The following is a 20,257-nucleotide window of genomic DNA, read 5'->3' on the forward strand; positions in this document are numbered from 1 at the left end:
GAAGGGTTTGGGCTGGAAGAGCTTCATCATCAGTTCTGCACCTGGGAACTAACAGCAAATAAATCACCAGTACTCTGCAGCAAGCACCATAGCAAGAACTGTGCACACTGGGGCTCAGTGGAAATACCAACCTTCTGCAACAAGTACTGAGCCTGACCAAATGTCTTAAAAATGTGTGCTCAGAACTGATACTGGTGAACAAGCACTGCTGCATTCAGTTCACATGCCCATGAAGCTCACTTATACCATACTGAGGTGCTGCATGTCTTCCTGCCACCCTTCCCCTAACGTTATGGGACTGGCTCAGATCCCTGCACACAGCCTTTGCTTAGCTCACTCTGCCCACACTTCTCCTCAGCTGTCAGCTGTTTGACATGACACTCTCACGCTGAGTGTCAGCTTGCAAACCCAATGAAAGGTAGCAAAGGGCTGCTGAGGATCTGGGCTCTACTAGTGTGAGCTTCAGGTTATACACAACAGGACTACCTCAATTTTCCTGCTCTTCTTTCCCCTTTAGAAAATACAAGTTAGAAATAAAAAAGCAAGAGCAGCTGCTTGCTCTTCTTCAAGAAGCTAGAAAGAGAAAATTTGAAATGTTGCACCTGCATGGGAACAACATAGAGGACAGAGACAAGTTTATCAGGGAGATGGGACAATATGCCTCCTGTTAACACACTAAAAATATCCACATATTTTCCTCCTTTTGACAGACAAGCTGCAGCAATCGCCATTAATAAATTATGAGTGAATATAAAAGGACACACGCTTCTCCACTAAAACCTTTAATAATATACCATTGTACAGTCCACCTGGACAGAAGGGAAGGAAAAGCAAAATTTCTAGCACCAAAGAACTGAACTATGCTGAAAGCAAACGGGCTTGTCTAATAATGCACATCTATTGAAGAAGATATTTCTGAGACATAAGCAACTGGAAAACTATTTCAGATCCAATAAAAAAAAAATTCTACTGGTTTGCAACTCTGAGATATCCGCACATAGACAGTACTGCAGCCCATTCAAATCACTTTTCTCATTACTGGATCAATTTCTATAACTATCTTCCATTTTATTAAATTGAGTGGTTAGTAAATTACAGTTTTAAATATCAGACATATTATATGAACAACTCATTACTGATTGAGAAACTATAAACTTCAACTCTGTCCATGTTACAGGTGTTAATGCATACCAGGAAGTTTTTAAGTTTTTAAGATTTAAGTTTTTACTTTTATTTCCTCCAAGTACAGTCTATATGCTCCCTAAATGATTCTTCTCCCCACCCCAGTGCTATCTAGAATTATGGTCAGGTATATGTGAAACCAGCTCCCTGCTTTGAAAACATTAACTTGGGTACTGCTGCTATCATTTCATCACACAATTTACATCTTTCAACCTTTACTCTTCTTGTATGCCCATTAGTCTTTTGTATGCCCATTGTCTACCAGCATCTCACTGTGACTAATATATATGCATTTATAATCTATTTTTCTTTTGGAACATTTTAACAACAATGACTGCAAACACATTATGTAGATCTTGAGCTAAGGTTGCCTAGAGTGCTTGCTTAGCACATGAGGGATTTACACACCATGCATGCATTATGAAAATACATAACAGTCAAGGACAAGGACAAACATGTGCAGAGACAACACTTAAAGGATCTAATAGAAATACTTACATTATCAAACGTGTATGTTCTTATTTAATATTAGGAAGAAAAGGAAACACTTTTAGGAGAACTGCAGCATATGCTACCAACTTTATGTCAAGGGACTAAAAAGCAAACTCTTGCTTTGTCTTCAATCCGTTTCATTCACAATGAAATTCTTTTTTACAAATAATTAATTAATACAGCGTTACTATTTTGGGAGTCGTAAGTGAAAACTGTTTCCTTTCTGCATGGGCAGACAAGTGTGCTTTTTAGAGAAGGACAGGCTTTTTCCCCTGCTTTTTGGATATTTGTGATTCAGCTCTTAAGGTCACCAGCATGTACAGCAGGATCCCAGGCAACTCAGCACTAAGTATTTGCTTTAAGAGACCAGGCATGAAGAATTTATGTGTATGCTAAAACAGATTTTATGCTGTGTATGCTGAATCTTCTCCTCACATGCTATCTATCAGGACACTTTTGCCTCCCTAATGCATCTTATAAGCCCAGAGAGAGGGCTGCAGGAAAGGCATTACCTTCTTGAACATTCTGGTAGAGTCTTCACTTATCTGCATGAATCTCATGATCACATTGTTCAGGTAGATCTCACTCAGTGTTGCATGGTCTTTGCTTTCCCTTCTCACTTGGTTCAGGAGTAAGTACCAGCAATTCACTGGGGACAAGAGGTTCTGGTCTTTCCTGAGGAAGGAAATACACACATGTATAATGTATAGAAATGAAAAGGTTATGTTATTAACTGAAACATCTCACTGACATTTACATTCGTAACTTGTTACATAAAAATAGCTACATCTGAACAGTCTATCCATTCTTGGGATAATTCAGGTTAGGCAAGCCTCAGATGACTTTTAAGACACATGAGGCAGTTCCATGAGGCATAGATACTCTGCAAACCACCTGAAAGTATAAAATATCTTGCCACAAAGCTTAGAGATGGAGTACATGTAAATGTTCAAAATCAATAAAGGTCACTCCTGGAAGAGTAACAGTAATTAATTTTTGACATTAGAAATAAACAAGCACTGGAAGCACAAACCAAATCCTTCATGAGCAAAATTGCAGGTTTAGCTGTTTCACTGCATTGGATTTGTATAACTGATGAAGTAGAAGAAAATGTCTCAAGCATCCGTATTCTGTGAGAAATGCTCATAAATTCACAGCATTCATAAATACACTGCTACTGCTAGTCGTAGATGTGTCAATTACAAGACAAAGTGCAGGACTGGACTTTTTCCAGTGATCCAATTCTGAATTCCCATGACAGATTTTTTGCAATGCAGGCCCACTCCCAGCTTTAATGTAGCAAGAAGTGAAATCAAAGCTGATTTCTCATTTATTTTACACAAGGCCAAATAAAAATACATGTAGTTCAGCAACTATTTCACAGACAAGAAAAACTTTATATAATTTGTCGTATGATTTTATTGACATTTTAGTATAAAGTTTGCTTTTCAACTAACTGCTCCAGGAACTTGCTGTTCTTTTTTTTTTTTCTCTTTTACAGGGATTCTCCTTTAGTTAAAAGGATCAAGCACATGATGATAAAACAGGCAGAAGTGGTGATGAATTGAGGGAGAAACTCCTGCAACTCTTGTCAGACTCTTCTAATAATTAGCTATTCTCATTGTTAGAAATATGGCCTTTAATTCTCATCTAATTGTCTAATTTTAGCTCTGACCATCAGAATCAAAGCAACAAGGAATGATTAACAGACAAATGTATTTTCTTAATCATCAGTGCTTTGCTTTGCTATGAATCAGGAGTTAAGAAAACTTCCTCCATTTGTTTCAGATAGACATCCTAACAGTGTTACTTCACAGCAAGGGGTTTTATCAGCCAGGTCAGACAACATGAGCACTCCTGAAGGGCCATGCTGATACTACTTGGTCCTCGCTGCTTCCGCATGTCCCAAAGCCAATTCCACAGACCTTCCTGATTGTTCTGGGAGCAATGGTGGGAACAGCTCAGGCCACCAACAACTAAAGCCACTTTTGCTGTAATCTGTTCTCAAAGCAGCGAACTGCAAGAACAAAGCCAAAGGTAGAACTTAAGTCATAACTCCCATGCACAGCTGCCAGTCTGGATTTAACATGTTTAAAAACAAGGAAAGATGTTTGTACACACAAGGAAAAAAGATTTTGCCACAAGCAGAATAAAAGCCAGGGCTCTCTCTGAAGAGGTGACATATGCACAAGTTGGTTATTTCAGAGAATCATTGCATCACTAACACGAATTTTAAGAATTTTATATTAATGCTCTTTGAACTGTTCAAGCTGTATTTGATTAACCTTTCCTTTGCCAGATATATTTGGAAAAGACTTTTGTCCTGAAACAACAGTTTTATCTGTGTATCTCTAGAACAGCACTGAGTGAACAGTGGGAAAATTATTTTTTGGTTTTACAAACACAAAATACTGTTCTAAATCCCTAAGCATAACAGGGCCAGGCACATGCATTCATTAATCAGCTCAAGTAAGGAAAATAACCACATAGGACTATGTCAGCAAGTGAAGCACATAAAGCATTTCAGAAAACATATTGTCCATGTTACGAAAAGGATATGTTAATTTGTAAACAACGCATAACATTCACATCATCTTTATTCCCAGGAATCAGAGAGGTGAAGATGCAGGAAAGTTCACATGCAACAACAAATCAAAATAGTTTTATTTCTTAATGTCATTCTTGGCCAAAATTGTCTATTCTGTTGTTGTTGTAATGTTGACTGACCTTCATGCAGATGCCTCAAAATCCTATCAACTCCACTAGAAATGAGCACACAGATTTTCAAGCTTTTGGAGCTCTGCATCTCTTCTAGATACTGGCTGTATTTTGGGTGGTTTAAAATCCATATGGTAGGTTAGGGATAATGTTTGTGCAACTTACATTTTAAGAAACTGAAACTACTTGCCAGAAGCTGACATGAGTAACTGCACAGAGCCACATCAACACCAGTATTTAGGCATGCATCTACCTTCAACTGCAATGAGAACTGCTACGCTGCTAAGCAGGGGTGGAAATTTTAAATTTGAACCAGGCCTTTGAACCAGCAACAGGTACAACATGGGGGCCATGGGCAAGCAGGTTTCTCTTACTTGTACTGCTGATGATCTTTTGTACTCCTTGTTTTTGCCATGAACCTCTCTGCTAGTTTTTCCAGGTTTCGGGAATACTCCATCTCTATTTCTGACTTCTTGCGGAAGAAATCCTGCAGATCCTGAAGTAGCTGCACTCTCATTTCAGTCTGCTGCTCCAGGCATTTCTGTTGCTCAACGAGTTGAGCTCGGATCTCTAATGAGAGAAACAAATATCCACTCAGGTCAGTGAAAGCAAATTAATTGAGTGTTACCAACCAAAAATTACAAACACTCCAGTGTACTTCATCCTCACAGCTACACCAGCTGGAGCTGGATTTCAGGTCCTGTGGTGGGACACAGCAGTGGCAGCTCTCACTTCTGCCACCACATGCTTAATGCCCAGCATCCTCCCACCTGCTGTCAGTATCACAAACCGCTGTGACAGGGGCTCAGGTGAGTCTCCACCTTCCTCTCCCATCCCTCTTCTGCCCTCTGGCACTAGCATAACATTCTGCTTGGAGTGATCTCCTTGCAGAAGGTGGTGCTGCCCTGAAGAATGGCTGGATAAACAAGCACCCTTTGGGCCAGGATCAGCCTGCTGACTGTCAGGTGTTCTATCATCATGTACACCATGGAAATAACCTTGTGATAAACCCCAGAGGCATTATCCATTGTAACTGTGCACAGGTGAGCTTCCATGTTTGCCCTGTCTCTGCCAGGGAGGGAACTGGTGTACTATACATACATCCAACAATGTTTTACAGCAAATATAGAGGAAAACATGTACCTATATTTAGAGACAACTATTTGAAAATTTGCACAAGGTTCCAGAGACTATAGTATATTTTTTAGTATTAAAAAAAATAATTTTAGAAGAATCTCAGTTTAGAAGAGTATATATGCTCACAGTTCTCTTCTAGAGAAATAAGGAAAAGCCTCCAGATATCCTACCACTTTTTGCCATATCTGAAATTACTATGTAACAGGGTTTTTATTTTAGAGATTTCTGGGGTTTTTTATTTTTTTTACATTTTGGTTGTTAATATTTTAGCACTTTTATTTCCTGAGTGCTAACCAGTTAAACACATTCTGAGAACATTTAGTCTAAAAAGATCCCTCTGGTTCTTTAGAGTTCATTACACTTTTATCAGCTGCCCAGGCAGAGTGTACTCCAATACTGTGGAGTAAAATGAGGAGTAAACACTTTCTGACAATAATATATGTGTGTATTTTTTTACACTGTTTAATGTTATAATAAGGATTTATCAATAGCAAAACACCCAGAAGTGATGTCCATGTAAATGCAAAATTGTTGTGAAATTTTACTTGATTCCTAATGATGTAATCATGCTGTGGGCAAAAAGATCCCGGAAATCTTCAAAGCCCACAGCATAGTTTGAAATGGAAGAGCATTCTAAAAGTCATACTAACATCACATAGAACTGCAAACCACTAAGCAGTAATAACATCGAAAAAATTATCTGATGCAACTAGGATCTAATACATCCTTACTGATCTTCAAGCAGGTAAAAAGGCAGAGATTCACTCTGCTGGGATTCAGTGTGAATACTGAAATAAGGTAGTATGAGCACAGAAAACTGTTAAACTAATATATTTGCTGAAGGAGGGAGACACTGCAGTATTTTCTTCCAGATCTCCTGTGAGCTACCAGCTGCTGTGTTAATCATTAATGAGACCATCCATTTTTATAGTCTGGGAGGTGAACCAAAAAATTCATGGTTTGGTTTTCACTTCATTTCAAATCAGTTTGTTGGAAAAGAAATCGTGCCTCCAGCAAGGATGAGCCACTGTAATACAACACTGTATCAATGACATTCATGTACACAGAGGAGAAAATCACATCGGAGCTGGAAGGTTAACAACAGAAACAGATGCTCAAGACCAGTTTTCTAGGTGTCTATCACTGTTAATATTGCAGTCATGGAAAATTCCTGTGTATGGGGAACCAGCTGTACAGATTCACTGGTCAGAAGCAGCAATTTTGTCCCTAAGCTGGAGTTTTCACTAAATCCAGATCCATGTACATGGTCACTATATACTTTGGCCATCTCCCTTTCCCACTCAAGATTTTCTAGCAGTTACTTTGAAAGCAGCGTTTTGTACAGAGCAACTATGTTCTGATTATTTTGTAGGTCAGTGTACCTTGCTGCTATAATTCTTTTTTAGGCAGGCTTTTACCATAGCAACAGGAATGAGAAAGATTTTAGAAACAGGAATATATGAATAGAAATACAAGAAACAATGAACAAGGGACAACAGATAAAATATGAGAAACTGCCTAAGCTTTTTGATGCTGTCTGGATTTCCAGTGGACAATAGTGGCTTCCTTCAAATTTGTATTTTAGAAAACAAAACTGAAGCATGATCTATAAAAGCTGATGAAGATGTACAAGCTCTGAGTAAGGCTGGTAAAATTAGGGGCTCAGGGGGCTGCAGCTTTATGAAGGAAGATTTCTAATTTCTGGTTATTTGAATCTCAGCAAAGAGAAAGAACACATTGATGCCAAAAGGCTAAGCCCGTGGCCTCCTGCTGGAGGAGAAAAAGCGGAGATGTACATCCCACTCATGCTAGCTCACCAGTCAGTTCAGAAGTGACTTCAATAGCAGTTCTCCTTCCAGTCTTTAATGTAATTCTGTTCCTCCATTTTTACATTTTTCTTTTACTAATAACATGCATAATGCCATACTGGCAGGCTGAGGAGATGGCAATGAATAAGAAATTGGATCAGAAAATTTTGTGATTTCCATTTTCTGACAAGACCAGTGGATTTAAAAAAAAAAAAAAAACAACCAACCAACCAAACAACAATAAACCCCCAGAACAAGTACTGGCAAAACAAGCAGGCAGCCTGAGTGCTTGTGTGTGACAAAATCACAACTGTCCAGGTACTATTAACTCTAATAGACTACCCATTACCTACTGCTACAGAAAAATGCACCAAGGCAATGCTATTTTCTTTAACCAGTTTACATGGGTGATTTCCCTAGGGCTAGAAAGAGTGGCATGGAAAATTGCTGCACTGTATTCAAAGAAATAAAATCAGTATAGTCCAAACTTGATAGACACAGAGACAGGTGCAGCAAGTAAGAGAAGTGTGCCTGATTTTACTCTTATTTTGCTGGCACATTTAAATTCAAAGTTGAATTGGTACCAGTTGTAATGGGCAATGACATTGTCCTATTCTGCTCTGCTGAGTGGCTGATGTCAAATTGCCAGGCTATTTTGTGCCAGGAAAAGACCCGTTTAAACCCTGGATGAGTTAACACCTTCTCCTTCTTTCTCTTGGCAGCTTTGAGTCAATGCTCACAGGTTTTCTGGCCAGGGGCAGGCTCAAAAGGAATCCCATCTATTTATACTGCAGCTTTAACAGACTGATCACATCAACTGGAAAAAAAAATTAAATCCACCCTACATTTTTGTCCAAGATTTGCACACACAAACTAAGTGAGGAAACAGTTAATGTGATGGCAATTAAATAAATAAACTGAATAAAGTTTTATGTCTAAAGATATTTATTTTGGTTATGCCCTCACAGACACCCTCTGCTACAATTCCTGCATTAAATATAAAATCAGATTTTGTTTATGCCAGTTTTGAAAATATAACTCTAACCTTTCAACAAATCTTTATTTCCTTGACAAATGGTTAAATCTGTGCACCATGAAAAGTAAAAAGAGACAAGATTATAGTTACTTTGAAAGTTAAGTCAGACCAGATGAAGCCAAACTACTGGTATCACCCAAATCATAATCAGAAATAACTCATCAAGGTTACCTCTTTGCACACAGTACAGTATTACAAATAGTGACTTACATAGCACTGCTGTAATACCCTGTACTACCCTGAAGAACAGGTATGTAACCAGTGACAGGCCAGTGCCCCCCCCAACCCCCGAAGGAACCTGTGAAGATACATTACAATGTGACACAATCATAATGCTGGCTACACACCGGTATGGAATAAAGTTCTTCACCTTCACTTCCACACACAAAAGCAGCAGGCTCCATCAAATATCCCCAAAAGGTCAAAGGAAACCCCCTCCTGACCTCAGTAGCTCACAACTTGTAAACACATGGTATTAACCAAATTAACCCATGGACAGACCAACACTGCTCCCTGCTACAGAACTTCCCACTGCAATGCACTGCCTCATCCCTGCCCTGCAGCACTGCAGTGCTCCAGCAATGCTGCACTAGGCTATGCCTAGCCTTTCCGACCTTGGAGACCTTTCAGGCCATCACAAACTCTCTTACTAACTCTCGAGCAAAGCGACTGTAAAGAATGCTTCATGGTGCTACCAACACACCTGCCTCAAGATGCTTCCTGCCTGAGCCAGCCCAAGAGTTGTTGCAGCCTGCCACTCTTAGCTCCCATTTAACTTTTGTGCTTGCAGGGCAGCCCTGACATGGGCTTTGGTGTTTGCTGAAAGCTCTGGAAAATGCCACAGAGCAGGACATGTCTCCCCAGTCACCCCCACTGGCTGCACCACAAGCCTCCCACCCTGCCTGGCAAGGAGCTATATTTAAGTCATGATTACAATTCACAAACTATCCAGACATATTAATCCAGTGGTATTACTGGATAATCATACCAACAGCCTTGGGGCCTCACCCTTCAAAAGATCACAAAAACAAGTAACTCAACAGAACTCTGAGAGTACAGAGGCTCTCACAACACATAGTTATGTTTGCAGGTTTTATCTCTTGGGTAACCAGACAAAGCCGCATCACCTCCTATTTTTATCCAAATGTCTCCATCACAAAAAGAAAAAAAAAATTAGATCACTTTTAAATGTCTCAAAAATGCCTCATCAAATGCACTAAAACCAATACATGGTATCTTAGACTTTGCATTTCTAAACCGTTACACTTCATAATTTTTTTACCCCAGTGAGCTATCAACACACATATCCTTCATTGTCATGCCAATGACATCCAGATCATATTTCACAGGAAAAGATTCAGACCTTAAATTCAGCCTAGATATCATCTGGCGACCAACATGCATTTGTAATTAAGCAGCTATTGCAGCATTAATCATTTTGCAGTTCCTCCTTGAAGACACTTGAGTTTTATATGCCTCTCATTGTGCCCTAGTTATTCAGCATGAAGAATTGCTCATGTCTACCCCTGCTGCTAGAAGCTGGGGTGCTGCATGAGGGGACTGATCATTTCAGTTTCATTCGAGCCTCTGCCTTTGTAAGGACTTGGTTTTGGCTTCTTTGTCAAGGTGAGCAGAGCTTTGGTCCAGCTGCATGCAGCTGGCCAACATATGCAGTTTAGGTTTTGTTTGAGAAAAGTGCTTATCTCCAGCCCACTGAAGATGCTGCCAGCAGAGAAATCGCAGCAGGAATCACTGAGAGGGGCCTGGAGATGTCCCTGTGCACATCTAGCACTCCTTAATGCCATGTCCCATCAGTGCTCCCACACTTCCCAGGGACACCACTATTCCTCTCAACAGACAAGATAAAGATGGTGAGAAGTATCACATCCATGGTGGGTGCTCAGACCCAGATGCCAATACTTGTCCCTGAGATACACAGCCTAAAGATGCTAGTGCTGTAAAGTTTTTATTTTCCAGAGACTTGTCTAGAAAGCTATTTGAGTATTTCTATGACAAATGGCAAGGGAAACTCTGTGGTCAGCAGGGAGTCTGGCTCACACTCTTTCCCAAGTCCTTGTTGCCATTTTCTTTGACCACAAGCAGGAAAATCCACTTCAAAATCCAGGAAATTCCACCAAACTGACAGCTAATGAGAGATGCTGGAGTAAAGATCTCAGAAGCTGATGCAGAAATGCCTTTAAACAGATCATGAGCCTGTACCACAACATTAACCTTCTATGACAGACTAGGGGAGATCAGGAGATCACTTCCCTTGTGTTCAGCATGTAAGAAGTGTGGCTGCACACAGTGATGCCCTTGAGCTTCCAAAGGCAGGGCTTCTGTGGACCTTGTTCTACCCTGACTCCCATCAATTTCACTTAGTACATTGAGAATACAGCTTTATATATGTTGCCACTTGAAGTGTGACCTCTGCCATGCACATCCCAGCATTAAACTCAGTGTTTAACTTTGTGCTATTTTCCAGAGAATTCATCTCAGATTTTTGTTTGTTTGGGGATTTTGGGGGATGTGGTTAAGATTGCCTGTGACAGATTGCAGTCTTCAGGCTGTAGTGTAGAATTGGATGGGGAGAGAGAATCACTTCTGCTATCTGAAGGGCTGTACAAAGAGTCAGCAATCTGAAGCCCCTGTTGACACCTGTCATACCTCTTTAAAAACTGTAAACCACATTCATTCAAGCACTTTGGCATCCTTAAAGATAAAAAACAATCCTTGTGCAGCCATTAGGAGGAAAGCTGGTGTAGAAGCCATTTGCAGGATGCAGAAAAATTTTTACGGGTCACTTCACTCATCCTGCTCAAACAAAGGGAGCAGAGAAACAACGAATCCTCTCCTTGAAGCTGCAAATTTCATTTCTATACATTCAAGCAAACACATTTCTATCTACTGCAGTCACAGACTGGGCAACAATATATGCCTATGCAGAATCCTGTAACTGGGGGACCCCAGTGGACAGGATTCAGAAAGGGCAGCTGTATCAGCGCACATTCCAGATCCTTTTGAAATGAGAAGACATGTCTGGAAGAGCCAAGAAAATCTCTAGATGTAGAAGAAGAAGCTTTTCTTCTTGTTGTTCTTGGACTAACGTACTCCTGCTATTCACAGCCACAGCTGCTGGTCACTTGGCTGCCTACAGTCCGAGTCTAAATGGAGGGCAGTATGCCAGCTCATGACTTGGCAGGACACTTTTGCCACAATGCTGCTGCCAAGAGACCATGAATTTAAGCAGGCAGTCTGCCTGCGCCACATTTTGAGTGCCACTGCTTTTGTGGCACGCATAATTAAGTGCTGGCACTATGTCCTACCAAACCTTGAGCCTGGCATACTCTGTCCTTGTAGTCACAGGAGCTGGGACTGAGGACAAAAAATTCTGTTCCTCAGAGGAGAGGGAACTTTATTTTGTTCAACAGTAAAAGCTCAGCTCATCTCAAAACACTGCCAACCAGAAGAGTAGAGAGCAAAGGGCAAGATGCCTCCTCTGCATCAACAGTCTGATTCAAGGTCTTTCACCAGAGTGACCAACCCTTATCTCCTGCAGTGGGAGCAGATACTCTCCCAAAAATCCAACTGCCCCACCTCTAGATGAGCAAATCAGTTCCTCAAAGAAAGAGAGAGTGAGAGAGAGAGGAAAAAAGAGTCCGTGCAACTGTCTGCCAAGCAGACAGGTCATCATAAAATATGTGTCTAAAAACCCATTTAGAGCATCTAAACTGTCAAGATCTATGGAAAAATTTATTCTGAAGCTTCTTAAGGGCTTCGATCATCCTTTTTTTAATGCTTGTTAAAGATACCATGAGCCTTTCCTTGCAGTCTTAAATTTTGAGCACATGAGAAAATTAAAAAGATATCAGTATGCCCAAATCTTTCTTATCTTCTCATCAATGACGTATCTGCCAATAGAACAAAAAAATTACTCATGGGTCTCCTCGGAAACATTCTTTGCACAATGTCTGGGAGGCCTGATTAGCATTAGCACTCCATGAGACAAAAAATCCACACAAACCAGGGGGTCCAGTAGGAAAGAAAACCCAGTTTGTCATGATCCAAGCAGTAATGAAAACCTAATACTCTTCATTAGCTTCCTTACTTGTAAACTGCGTGAAATCAGGTTGAATTCCTTCTTCAGCTGCTGCAAGGCTGAGGATGGAGCTGCCTCTGAATAGTGCAGCAGTATCCACTCTGCAACAGACACTGCATCACTTGTCCACCAACACTACCCTGAAATGACTCCAGTCTTAGTATGGGAACATATCCTTTACCTCCAGAGAAACATAAACCTCTCAACCATACAGATATGAGTACAGATTGCATCCAGACCAGCACCATTTCATTTTGCTAAGCTCTACTTATTTGTCACAATAAAACCCTTCCTTCCTTCTTAATATCTCGGATGGAGTGCTGGCAAGTGAAAACATCTGAAGGCTTCTTCTAGAAATGAGATATTGAGAGATGTGCCTTTTCTTGACAAAAAAAAAAAAAATTTTTTCTGAACCTCTGGCAGGTGACATAGCTCTTAAGATGAGAGTTATGCTGGTAGAAGTGCAGGCCAGGAACTCCTGAGCAGCAGGATAAGCAAGAAAGCAAGAAATCGGCACATCAATCAGATGTACCATCTTCTGTACACTGGTAACTATCACTGTGATAAGACTTAGAAATTAATAACTAGAGAAAATTCCCTCCCTACATCCAGTGAAAATGACTCTCCAAGCATGGCACATCTTTAGGAGGTCAATAAAACATTTTTAGGATGACACACACCCTGCTGCATGTCATAAATAAGAACATGCATTTGACCAAGCCATGACTTTCAGTGACAGCTCTTTAAGTCCCAAGGTGAAGAAACAGTGTAGTTAAGCACAAAAAGGAAACAGTAATCTGTGCTGTGTGCCAGCATTTTATCCACATCACTTTTCAGTCAAACCTGTCTAACATGCAGTAAAACACTTTCACTATTACTCATTTAACTTTGATACATTTAACTCCAACCCCCCAACTTAATACATTGAGCACCCTTGTGTTTTTCTTTTAAAATAAATATGTACTTTTTTTTCTGCAACAGATCCATGATGCTCCTCTTCTTCAGTGAGACAAACAGCTGTGCCACTGAGATGCCTCCAACACCAGTTTTAAAGCTTTATGTATATATCCCATGCTAATTACTCACCTGAGTACATCCCTGCAGTTACTTAAGGACCTCTGTACCCCAGCCAACCAAGAGGGACAAAGAAATTGTCTTGGGCAACATGTCAGAGTCTGCTTTGGATGCTGGCACACCTCTGGGCAGAGCATTAGCCCCTGCCCACGAGCACCGTGCTCGCCAGCAGCACAGAGCAGGGACAGCCCTGCACCGGTGAGGCAGCAGTGGGGGATCAGAGCTCCTCACTCACCCACCCAGTGCTGCGTGAAGGATGGCACCTACTACCCAACCAATCTTTGAATGTAATTCTATCACCCTGCTTCATGCTTCTTGCGCAGATTTAACTGTAAAAGTGCAAGTCTGACTCAGGAGTATGTCTGTCAAACCAGATGGACCTTGATCTGCATAGTTTTTTAGTAGAGACTTGGCCTAAGTCTGCAAAACCAAAGCCCCAGTGAAGGATTACTGGTCTTCTGAGCATGTCTATGATATTATCCAAAAGTAAATTTCAGTGTCTTGTCTCATTTTCACATAGCAAATACTGAATATGACTCAGTAGAGGATTTAAGAAATAGGACATCACGTTTTGGGAAAAAAAAAAAAAGTTCTGTATGACAAACTCTGAACAGACAATTTGTATTTTTACTAATTAAACAAAAGAATAACCCAAATCATAATGGAATTACTTATTCTGTCTGTGGGAGTACTAATAAATGTAAAATAGATAATCAGATAATCACCATGCTGGTTGATTGCAACTATTATATGAGTAGTAATAACAGACAGGTGTTTTTATATGTCACCTAACAAGATTAGATAAATCCCGCCATGCTTCAAATACGTTTGTCTATGCACTGTTCTGATTTGGAAGAAGATGTAATGCCTAAGTGAGAACATAAAATGCCTACCTCAAAGGATGGTTTTGAACCCAATTACTCAGAGCCTCAAATTCCACTAACAGCAGCTGGGAAAAAACAAATCCTTCAGTGTCACAGAGCAGATTCTTTCTGCTACAGGGAAGTATAAATTGGATTGTGGACCACATTTAATTAAATTAATCTTCAGTTGTCACAGTAGCAGGAGAAGAAAGCCACCCCCCCCCACCCCCCCCCCCCCCCCCCCGAGGTTCCTGCTAATGGGAATAGAAAAAGTATCATTCGAGACTGTAGGTAACTGTTGCTTACTCACTCAACAGTAAAATGAAGAATGGTATCTGCTAGTAAATGAACTCTGGGCTAAAATAATTTGCATGTTTCCAGATCTCCTGGAAACCGTCTTCAATCTATCAGAAGAAGAAAAGAAAAGAAAAGAAAAGAAAAGAAAAGAAAAGAAAAGAAAAGAAAAGAAAAGAAAAGAAAAGAAAAGAAAAGAAAAGAAAAGAAAAGAAAAGAAAAGAAAAGAAAAGAAAAGAAAAGAAAAGAAAAGAAAAGAAAAGAAAAGAAAAGAAAAGAAAAGAAAAGAAAAGAAAAGAAAAGAAAAGAAAAAATATCACTCCCATTTTTTTGAGGAGAGGAAATATCAGAATGAGCAAAACGTAAAGCTGATGATTTGTAGAACCTGGTATCTGTATTAATTCACTGTTTTGTGTATTCTGCAAATGCTTCTCTCCAACAGATATATGAGTGATTAGGGTTTCTAGCAGGGCTTTGATGATTGCTGAATGGAAGCAAAGACACCACAAACAGCTGTAGGAAACAGATATGCCACTAAGGGCACCTTCACTGAATGGCCAAGGGATTAATGCTTCACGTGCTTAATTCAGAATTCCTTTATAAAAAAAGGCTATAAAACCCCTATTATTGCCTATGCTTTTAGCCTATCTCCATTTGGAAATATATAGCATTCTGGTAGCAAAAGTTGCATTGCAGTGAGTAACGGAGAAGAACTGCAATAGTCAGGGCAGTAGCTGTAGCTCCTAGGCCTTTTCCCTGGCTAAACTGAAATTGAAACTTGATGTTTTGTAAGCATAAAGTTCCAGCTCTGAGAAGCACATCAGCAGCCATAGCAGCTGGATGGCAAAGTGGCAATCTGTGAAAATAGTTATTCTTTATTACGGGGAAAAATATTGTTTGGCAATTCACAGAAGGCCATGTACAACTCAGTGAAGAAATGAAAGATGTGACATCTACAATGGAGAAATCTCCATCCTGTAAGAAGATCATCATCCAACCATAAGCAAAATACTAAGGGAACACTTTTGGAAATAATAAATGCAATAAACACAGATACCAACTGGGGGGAAAAAGCAAGGGTAGTTGGAAGGACAAACCAGACATGCCAGCAAGAAATATGTGTCTCACAGGCTTCTGACAATTTGCCAAAGGAGGCTTTATCCTGGGTTAAGTTTCCCTATATCAGAAATATTCTGAATACTCCTGATACTGGTTTTACAACAGTGCTAAATTTACAAATGTTCACTTTAGGGCCATTCTTTTTTTTTTTTTTTTTGGTAACCAAAGATGGGTTCAAGTCAGTCAGGAGCACTGGGAAAAGAGTTGAAACAGAAGGATAAAGTAAAGACCAAAATGTCATAAAATGTGGCAGTACACACCTACTCAGGCCAGATGAACCCAGGCTTGCAATGGCCAAACTGCTGACAAGAATCTGTTCCCTTTGCCTGAAAATGGCTGCTGTGACCAAAGGGCTGGAGAGCATCTCCTGGAAAGGGCAGGGGGAGCAGGGAGCAGAGATGCCACTGTGTCCTAGGCAAGCAAATTCCTACTTCCACATAAGTTACTGAAGTTCTCATCATAAATATGTATAGAACAAAGACAGGTAGAAAGATAAGGAGAAACCAGGTCAGTTCCTGGAAAAGAAAACTACAGTGGCAAGACACTGGAGTTACTTAAGCTTATCAACAGATAGTAGATAACTTAAACCCAGCTGACCTTCAGTTTCAAGTTACCTGCAATCCTTCGCCTCAAGTTACCTGCAGTCCTTTGCCTCACATTATTCTATTGCTGTTCCATTTAGAATCTATCAACAAACCTTAAAGAGCACAAAAATATAGATAAATCAGCTGAAAAGCATTTATTTTTTCCAGTTTCTGCAAAACATGCATTTTCACTGCAGTTTCCTTTTTTGCACCTAATCTGTTGAAGTACAGCAACAGTGCTTACTGAAGCATCAGTCCTGTCCTCTCTGCCTAGATAGGCATTTTCATCTTAGTGCTAATCTACTGCTTTGTCACTTCAGTGATAATCTGTCACAACCCTGACATGTAAAAATCACTAAGAAAAGACTACCTTTGCATGAAATTCAAGTTGTCCCAGTTGACTCAGTCTAAAACTGTAGATTACTCATGTCCAAGCTGGATATTATCTAAAAGACCTCGTCTGTGGCTTCTCTATACAACGATCATTTCACAACTAGCAGCACCTTCCTCAGGACAGTCATACATAACACAGCTCCTGTGTCCAATCCCCACACACCTGCTCAGTGCTGAACACAGTGCCAAGCTCAGAGGAGACTGCAGGTGACACACATCAAACACTAATGGTGAAACCATGGCAGTCTGTGGGTGACTGCCCACTCTACAGCTGCCATGACCTGTTTGTGGGCATGTCCAGAAATACTGCTCAGAAAGGTACAAGACTATTTACTATAAATTTAATTCCACCTTCGCACAGGGCTGCAAATTGTATGATCCTGGTGCCCCACGCTGTATTTCTAAACACACCCTTACTACAAACAGCAAGGTCCTAATGACAGGAGTCCAAAGTTAAGCTACAAATTCTAAACAAGCATGTCGTCCAAACTTGGAGATGTATTTTTACTTGTTTACACAAACTTTCATGTTACGAAGAACAAGAATAAGATGGTCAACAAGAATAAGATAGCAGCTGTGAAAGGCATTTGAGCAACATTTACTTTTGTCTACTTTGAAGGAAAAAAAACAGAACTCTTTACCTAGAATGGAAAGGAAAGACAGCAAGCGCTCAGTATTTAAGCATTCTGCAAGTTAAGCCTTTCTGATGCACTGTTGCAGGTAATGGTTCTTCCCCTGTCTGCAAAACCCAGTTTCACTGCAAATTAGCATTGGCTTTAACCAACGAGGTCAAAATTTGAGAAAATAAAGAACTTCAGGCATGAAGAAAGGCTTGTCAGAAGACTCAATAGAACTGTAACACCCAGATGAATCTAGCTAGACTCAGCATGAAAGCCCTCTTCCAACTTCCAAACAAAATTAATTTGCTTGGAGAGCAAACAATCCTGCCTAAAACCGTGTCAGTCATGTGAAAATTGCTTGCATATATAGAAATCTACCAAGGAGCTACAACTAGACTTACTTTTTTCCCCTAGAGCTCTATTTACAAAATTGCTTTAGAGACAGGAATAGGCAAAAGCCTCCCTTGGACTGGAAGACCACTGCACATGGTACCCAGTCAGGCTGCTGAGCTCAGCCTCCTTCTCCCAAGGAGCCAAGCAAGCTTTGCCTACTTTCCATAGAGAGAGTCCTTTAGCCACACAGGTATATGGCACTCTCCAAGGAAAGATTCAGATCAGAAAAGCCAATAGCCTGAATAGAAAAAGCCAGCTTCCTAGGAAAAAGTTTTCCAGCAGACCTACAAGCAGTTCATAGTCAAGCCAAACAAGTTGCTTGAGCTTCTCAGAGTGGGCAGAAAAGCCACCCAGAGTTACAGAGTTAGTGTAGTCTCTGACGGAAGCAACATGACTAGACAGTAACCGAAGACCTATCTCATGTCCTTTGAGTGAGAAGCACATCTGCAACATTTTAACTCCACTGAATAATTAGTTGTTTCTTGAATCATCACTAAGGTGAGACATAAAAACGGCATTTGGATAGAAATGCACCAGAGTTCCATTTCAGGGTAGGACACTTAGAACTTTCAAAAATGATCCTTCCTCTCAAAACACCTCCTCATTGCCATCCTGTATCAAGGGTGTCACTCAGCTTGACCTGCCTCCATCCCTCTGTCCGGTCCCATAGGTGTTCTGCTGAGAACACCAAGCTGGAGAGCCTGTCTCTCCTGAGCACTTCGTGCAGGAAGTACCATTGCCAGTGCTGCAGATCCACCCACATTATGCAGGAAAAGTAAAGATACTTTCAAAGCGTATCTTTACCCACAAGGATTCAAGCACTGTGAAGGCAGAGGTGATTTAAAATAAAAAAATCAAATCGAATCAGGAAAGTCTTTAAGCACTCTGATTTAACAAAAGAGAACAAACATCTTCCAATTCTAAAACACCTAATGATTTTAATTAAAAACTTCCCTCCTCTGCAAAGTTTCAGTCTTTTAATTTATAAAAAGCTTGTAATTAAGATGTAAATGAAAGTTCCAAACCTTGCAATTTCCTGCACTAAGGAAATTCTGATTTTTTTTTTAATATTCCATTAAGTCAGTTTGATTTAGACAGAAATTTTATCATTTAAATCTCCAAGTAAAAAGATCTAAACAACTGCTGCCAAAGGAAATTTAAAGCAAGAAATAAAAGCTTTCAGTGACGTAACAATAGTGGATCTGGGAGAATAAGCAGCCTTGCAGAGACTGCATCTGGAAGGGGAATACTCGACAAGACTCTCAATACTTGACAACATTCTCCTGAGTGCCAGACTTCTTCCAATTTGCACTTCAGACCTATGCATTTGTTCACTAAGATATAAGAAAAAGTGCTGTCCTTGTTCCTTGTGTTGCCATCAGCTCAGCACAGTGACATGTCTCAAGACACTGGCTCTTATTAGAAACCTACACTCATTAGCTATGCAAGAGAACACACTGTCTGGCCAGTCACTGCTCCTGTAATGCCAAATACTGCTTCTGATAAATGCCAAATAATGCCTCTGATCTAGGTTGGATTCACCACCACCTACATCATTCCTATGGATTCCTCTGTGCATGGGTGACTTCAGGATGGTGCCCCCATGCAAATGAATCCAAAATTACCTCTGTAGCAGTCTCAGGTCTCCTTTTAAAAATGGGTTTTTGGATGCCTTCACTGTATTCCCACTGCCCTATATGGACATCCTGCTAAATGCTGCTGTAACTCAGGAACTTCTGCTGATGTTCTCTGAATGCAGGGAGGGAGGGATAGCAAGAACCTTAATTGTTTGGGGGTAAAACAAAATACTTCCAGTATCTTTTTATACAGGCACTAGACAGCTATGTACAACACACTGGTTTGAGGATGCTCCTTTCTATTTACCAGGATGTTTTACTTTGCAGGCATATGCTCCCTCTGTATTCCCCATATTTTTGGGGGTTTTTAAAAAAAATTTGGAGGAGCAGACTCGTTTGCTCCATTGCAGGCATCTTACTTACATGGCAAACATTTGGATGAGCATCAGAGGACAGAAGAATCTGCTTTGATGAATAAATGAGATTTTGAACTGAAAAAATTAAAAACTCTTTTGTACAAACACAGAACAAGATTTTGTGACATTAATGACATTCCTTATTAAAGACTGTAGACAAACATCATAATACATGTGTGCTACTTCAGAAGAAATACAGCAAAGGCCAGGTCAGCTAAGAAAATTGTACCTTTTCTGCATAAAAATACAGAATATTGCACTGTCTTCAATATGAGACATCCATTTTTAAGGTCTGGTCTAGAAAGCCATTTACAGCTCCTAACAGCAGAAGTATTGATCAAATGAATGGATGCGCAGTCATGCTCATTCTTGTGCAGCACAGAATTGTGACCTTTCTATCAAACATGTCCATCCAAATCTCAAACCTCCGTTTGACAAATGCTGCAAACAGA

The 20,257-nt window shown here is 40.2% G+C and overlaps 1 protein-coding gene across 4 annotated transcripts in view; it reads right to left on the reverse strand.

Moving 5' to 3' along the window:
- The window catches only part of SRGAP1 (SLIT-ROBO Rho GTPase activating protein 1), a 137,100-nt gene that overhangs the window by 65,522 nt on the left and 51,321 nt on the right, over positions 1-20,257 (reverse strand). For all 4 annotated transcript variants that reach the window (XM_053977952.1, XM_053977955.1, XM_053977953.1 and 1 more), the window contains exons 2-3: positions 4,767-4,962; positions 2,187-2,349 (exon numbers count right to left, since the gene is read on the reverse strand). In XM_053977952.1, coding sequence (XP_053833927.1) covers positions 2,187-2,349; positions 4,767-4,962 — 359 coding nt within the window. The remainder of the gene's footprint in view (positions 1-2,186; positions 2,350-4,766; positions 4,963-20,257) is intronic.

The sequence above is a fragment of the Vidua macroura genome, chromosome 5 (genome assembly GCF_024509145.1).
Source record: "Vidua macroura isolate BioBank_ID:100142 chromosome 5, ASM2450914v1, whole genome shotgun sequence".
NCBI lineage: Eukaryota > Metazoa > Chordata > Aves > Passeriformes > Viduidae > Vidua > Vidua macroura.